General features: G+C 38.7%; 1 protein-coding gene across 1 annotated transcript; it reads left to right on the forward strand.

Annotated features, from left to right (window-relative positions):
* Positions 1–3,232: 3,232 nt before the first annotated feature.
* On the forward strand, positions 3,233–3,967 carry LOC121871955 (zinc finger MYM-type protein 1-like). The gene has a single exon (XM_042374578.1). The coding sequence runs from the start codon at positions 3,233–3,235 to the stop codon at positions 3,965–3,967; it is 735 nt and encodes a 244-aa protein (XP_042230512.1).
* Positions 3,968–6,567: the final 2,600 nt, after the last annotated feature.

Raw genomic sequence — 6,567 nt, forward strand, 5'->3', positions numbered from 1 at the left:
TACCAAATCCTTAAAAGTAATTGTTTTTAGATGAATAAGTGGTCACGTGCATCATTTCTATATTATGTGTACTTCCCATATCAGTCAATAAGAGTTGCTAGTATTTATTTAATAGTGTTGTGGTTAGAGTAAATGGATTGCCTGATAAAGTAGGTGTTACTGAACTCTTATGTAAAAGATGACTGTTAAGTTAGCTTTATATGATCATATCAATGGCTACGATTCAGTTATAGTCTCGAAGCAACATGTAAAGCTGGTGGACATACAGTAGTTATTTTGCTCTACAAAGGTCCTTAATAGCCAGTCAGGTGAGAGTGTAAGAGGAAGATGTTTTTGAAGATGCATTTACAGATTAGTGGACATTTATTTATTGAACCATGGGAATACGAGATATTTAACTTTTTTAGGACAAACTAGATTTTAGCCCTTTGATGACGGTGTTTTAACACTTTGATGATTATGATTTAATTCTTTGAGGATGGATGATGGTTATACATCTTGAGGACGATAGTTTAGACGACCATGGTTTAACCCTTTGAGAATATTGGATTAACCCTTTGTGGACGAACTACAGTGTAACCCTTTTATGAAAATTATTTGAACAAATGCTCGTCCTCAAGGAGTTAAATCCTTATTCGTCCTTAAAGGGCAAACCATAGTTCTCAACGGTTTAATCTATCGCCCTCAGTAGGTTAAACCATCGTCCTCAAACAGTTAAACCATTGTCCCCAAAGGGGACCCTTGTCCGTCCTCACTTGGTTAAACCATCGTCCATTCTATTGTCCTAATTTTGTAAATTCTCGTCATCAAAGGGTTAAACTTTCGTTTTCAGAGGGTTAAACCATCCTCCTCAAGGGGCTAACCATAGTCTGTCCTAAAAAATTGTCTTCTAAGGGTAAATCCTTTAAGGATTATGGTTTAACACGTTGTTGAGGATGGTTTAGAAAAATATTCCTTTGAGGACGAAATATTGTTTAGCCCTTTAAGGACGGTTATTTGACTCTTCGTGGATGATGGCTTAATCTTTTGATGACGATGGTTTAACCCTTTGATGACGATGATTTAATTCTTCGAGGACGATACTGTAATTCGTTTATCCCCCAAAAGGTTGATAAACAAAAGTAAATGACACTGAAGTCTAACCACCTCCTGGTAATGGGCGACTGTATCAATGACTCTACACAAAACAACCTTGATAAGATGACCCTCCAACCATTTATAAAAACTCTAAGAGACAATGTTCTAGTCGTGCAGGTTGAAGACTCGACCACCAAGACCAATGGATCTCTTCACAGTCCAAGAAGAGGGAGTGGTAACCAAACACTAAACCCTATTTCTACTAATCACGAGATATTGTCCTTCAGAGTTAATTGTTATTTGATGCATGATGAGACCACTTCAAGATTCATATGTGACGATAGTAACTACAAAAGGATAAATTTGCATTATTAACTGATTTTACCTGTTGATCAATAAGGAAGTAATTTTTTTTCTTGGAAAGTCATATAAAGGAAAAAAAATAAGCGATGGAGAAATATATTTATATATATACCTAGATCACGCGGACCTACAGTGATTTACTTGCATATATATATATATATATATATATATATATATATATATATATATATATATATATATATATATATATATATATATATATATATATATATATATATATATATATAAACTCAAGATCAAGTCTGTAAGTTGAAGGGCAACTTCTAAACTTTTGTAAATGAATCACTTGCCAGGATTAAGAGATGTATATTTACTAGGGTCAGAAATGAAACCAAGTAGCTGTGTAGAAAGGCAGCAAGTGAGACTCAGAGGCGAATTGCAACTAAGGTTCTCTGTCCTTTCACTAAATCAAAATTAAGGACACGTGTGGGTGTATCAAGTCTGGCACGTGGAGATGGTAATTGTGCAAATTCAGACTAGGACAAGGAGGAGGCGTTTAGTGGGTATCTTTCATCATGGTTTACAAGAGAGGATGCAAGTAACCTACCTATTTCGATACAGCACTGAGGCATATAGGGTTCCTAAAAGAATGCATCAATAACAAATTAACATAAAATCAAGGCTCATACGAGTTCCGGCCCAGACAGTGAGCTGTCTCAGAGTATTCTGAGAGTTGTGTAATGAACTCTCAAACCTCCTGCAGAAGTATTTACCTTCAGTAGTGTTTCAAACTCCGCTCTTCTTATCAAGGATAGGGTTGCCATACGTCCGTATTTTCCCGGACATCGAAATCTTCATCCGGAAGTAATTTTTAAAAATCTTCAAAAGTCCGGAATTTCAGCTTCCATCATTTTCTCCACGGAAAAAAAACATGAAACTATAATGACGAGAGAGAGAGAGATTGTGAGAGAGGGGAGCTAGAAACAGTAATCAAGGAACGTGCCAGTATCAGTGTACACGACTTTCAAGACGGAATTTGTTCTCTGTAATGTGTCTGGTCTTGATATTGACTCCGGCCCCCTCCATTCTCTGCAGTTGCCTCGTTTACTGTATCCCTTGTGTTTTGTGGGGGTGTGGTCAGAGATGACATTGTTTACATGGTGTTCGCCTCCTCCTGGATGTGAGGTAGAGCGAGTGGAGGTGTCCCGCTTTCTTTTACTTATTTTTACCTTGACTCTGTGCTGGCGCTCTTGCCTCCACTACCTTCCCTTGTATATAACCCACGCACGTTCATCCCTGTTCCTCTTCGACTTCTCCCTCCTCTGCTTCAAGCCCTGGGGGAGTTTTTTTGTGCTGTTCCCTCTGCATTACTGTGTGATCTGGGTGTATGAATATATTCCGAAATGCATCACTCCTTGCTAAGTTTTTTTGCCTGCCGAATAACTTCCCATTTCTTATCCTCACTCATTAGTGTGATCCTGAAGAGGCGAAGCTTGTTCTCTGGCTTTTGTCCTAGCCTCCTCGCATCCTGAGGGGGGTAGGTGACATATTTAGAGCCTCTGTGCAAATATTCTGAAACTTCATCTTATCGGCTTATGAAAACTAGTACTATGGGTTTACATAAATTCTTGAGGCTAATCCTCATAATCTAATCAGTATTTAAACTTGAAATGCATAAATTGAATTGGTCGCAAATACTGTACTCAGTTTGGCATTCCCAGTGGCCTACTAAGGGGGGGGGGGGCGGTCCGCCCCGGGTAACAGCCAGAGGGGGGTGCCATGAAGCAGGGCTAAAGCTCAAAAGAACTGTTGATCATGGTAATCAAGTGCAATGGACAGAGATAGGCAGAAATGGAGAGACATACTTCATCGTCTTTTGGATGTGACTATGTTTCTAGCTCCACAGAACCTTCCTTTTCGTGGTCATAGGGAGGATATGTTATCAATAAGCAAAGGCAATTTCCTGGAACTGGTGGAGTTACTATCAAACTATGATCCTGTTTTGAAAGAACATCTTTTGGAAGTTAAGCATGCTATTCCATCTCAGACATCTGGAAGGAGAGTGAGCTCTTATTTGTCACCAAATATCCAGAATGAATTCATCTGTCTTCTAGGAAATAATGTTAAGGGAAAAATTTTGGCTGACATCAAGAAGGCCAAGTATTTTGGAATTATTTTTGACAGTACACCTGATATTTCTCATACAGATCAGATGTCCGAAGTGATTAGATATGTTCATATTGAAGGTGATTCTGTTGAGGTAAGGGAATCTTTCTTGGGTTTCTTTCCTATTGCTGGAAAAACTGCAAATGAGCTCACAAAGGATATCCTGAGTAATGTGGAGAGTGATGGACTGGACATTAACTTTTGCCCCAGTCAAGGATATGATAATGCTGCAACTATGGCTGGTATTCATGGAGGTGTTCAGAAGAAAATCAAAGAAATATATCCAAAGGTTTTGTTTGTGCCTTGTGCCAATCATTCCTTGAACCTTTGTGGGGTACACTCTTTTGGAACCGATCCTTTATGTGTAACATTCTTTGGAACTGTAGAGAAACTTTATTGATTTTTTTCACTTTCAACTCACCGATGGGAAGTACTGAAAGAAAATATGAACCTAACAGTCAAAAGATTTTCTCAGACTAGATGGAGTGCACATCATGATGCCGTAAAGCCTCTCAAGAAACAATTTGAGAAGCTGATCATAGCCCTGGAAACATTGACGGATCAAAGAGAAAATGTTGACACAAGAGGATCAGCTGAAGTTTTGCTTAAAGCTGTATGTGATTTTTATTTTTTGGGTTATCTTTCTTTTTGGTGTGATGTACTGGAAAAAGTGAATCTCACACAGAAGTATTTGCAAACAGAAGGAATAAGTCTTAAAAAGTGCACTGTAAAGCTCAATGGTTTGAAATTGTTTCTTCGAGGTCAGAGGAATGAAATTGTGGAGAGAGCGATTCAATATGCAACTACACAATGTGAAGAAATGGGCATCTCCATGGTAACAAGAGGGAGGATAAGACGAAAGAAAATGATGCCAGGAGAGATGGCTAGGAATGCTGGACTGACAATGCAAGAGGAAATGAAGAGATCAATGTTTGAATGCTTAGATCGATTGAGTCTAGAATTGGATGCTCGTTCAGAGGCCGTGGATAACATCTTGTCAATATTTGCAGCTATTCAGCCAAGCTACTTGCTTTCTGCAAAAGAAGAACAACTTCAGGGGAGTATTACAAATTCAAGCATGACCAAGATTTTCAATGAAATTTCTGATGAGGATGTCATGGTAGAAATTATGCGACTTCGCAGACACGTGGAGGCTGCCAAAATCACACCTGAAGAAGCAAATAAATGGACAGTCTTGCAGTTCCTGAAGTTTATTGTCAAATGGGACTTTTGTGAAACCTTGCCAAACTTGTTATTATGCCTGAGATTCTTTTTAACAATATGTGTGTCTGTTGCATCATGTGAAATAAGTTTCTCTAAACTGAAACGCATCAAGAATTATCTTCGTTCTAGCATGACTCAGGCAAGATTGAACAGCCTAGCTATGATTTCTATCGAAAATGAATGTGCTAAGACAGTTAATTGTGAAGGAGAGAGGTCTTTCTCTACTCTATCTAGGGTGAAAAATCACCTGAGGTCTACCATGGGACAAACCAGATTAAACTCACTTTCATTATTATGCATTGAATCTGGCCTCCTACATTCCCTTGACACAAATAGTATCATTGACAAATTTTCCATGAAAAAAGTAGGAAGAAGTTATTTTGAAATTCACACAGTTTGCTGTACTTCATGTGCTTGCAAAATTGATAATGCTTCAAGTTAATTGTATTTTTTTCATTATTCCCATATATAAGATGTACATGATATAGAACTAATTTGATTAAAAGTAATGATGTGTCACATTGTGTTGAAATTCTTATTTCTTACATTATAATATTTTGATATTATGTAATATTTGATGACATTTGGCAATTGCAAAATAATTACAGTAAAATTTATATATATATATATATATATATATATATATATATATATATATATATATATATATATATATATATATATATATTATTGAAACATGCAAACATTTCTATAAATTTGGGGGCCCACTGATGAGTTTGGTCTGGGGCCCACAATTAGGTAAATCCGGCCCTGCGTAGAAGAGAGCTACGGCAGGAAAACACTACTGTAATTAGGTTACCTAAATCGTCAATCCAAAGTATTTTGGTGCTATAGATTTAAGTTTCACATTGTTAGTTCCTATATGCCAGTACAATTTGTAAAGTTCCTCCTTCCAACTGCTCAATGCCTCAGAATGTTAGGTCATTTATTTTCTTTATTCCCAGTATCTTGGGGACCATGATAGTGTAGTGGATTTCTACCCTACAAACGCTGTTTGTCGCTGCGTAGCCGACCCCACGAATTCCCTCGTGGTCTAGGTCAACCAGCGCCGCCCACGGAGCGGGGTCAACTATCTACCCACGCCTACCTCCGCTATAAAAGACCTGACCTCGTGTTGACCTGTCTCTTTCTACCTACACCAACCAGCCAGCAACACCTCCTCCTCCTCCTCCTGCCTGGCGGTCCTCGCTCCCGCCGGCGAGCATGGCGACCCACAAGCTGTCCTCCTCTGAGCACCCTCACCAACCAGCTCTCTCTACATCACGCTTGTAACCATGCTGCCTTCCCAGCACCAAGCTGCATTGTACATCCAATACAACATGTATACAGAGAGCACATTTTGAGTTTCCTTTCTCCATCCCATCCTGAGTGTGAACACAAACAATCCCATACCACACAATAGATTTAAGTGGGGGCAGATGTGGTATGAGAAACTCCGGAGACATTTGTTTGGTGATTTAGAGTATTTTTTAATATGGATATGTATTTTTGTAAGTCCCGTGGAGAAAAAATATATATATATATTTTGTGGATTAGAAATGGGTTAGAAAGCGAGCTAGCTGGGTGTGTACCAAGTATTTTTAGCTCTATTAGGGTGTGTTTGATATGTTGAGCATAATGAGTGTTATATGAAGAATGTGGTGAACACGTGGAGGTAATTTGTAAGCCAGAATAAGGCTAATAAAGGCATTGCTCTACAGACACTCATCCCCGCCACCCCTGAATGAGTCGGCGCCAAGCGTCCACCCGCTTGTT

This window comes from Homarus americanus, unplaced genomic scaffold (assembly GCF_018991925.1).
Source record: "Homarus americanus isolate GMGI-L3 unplaced genomic scaffold, GMGI_Hamer_2.0 scaffold48416, whole genome shotgun sequence".
Classification (NCBI taxonomy): domain Eukaryota; kingdom Metazoa; phylum Arthropoda; class Malacostraca; order Decapoda; family Nephropidae; genus Homarus; species Homarus americanus.

Coding starts and splice junctions, on each gene's coding strand:
- LOC121871955 (XM_042374578.1), top strand. CDS start 3,233: ATGGACAGAGATAGGCAGAAATGGAGAGACATACTTCATCGTCTTTTG.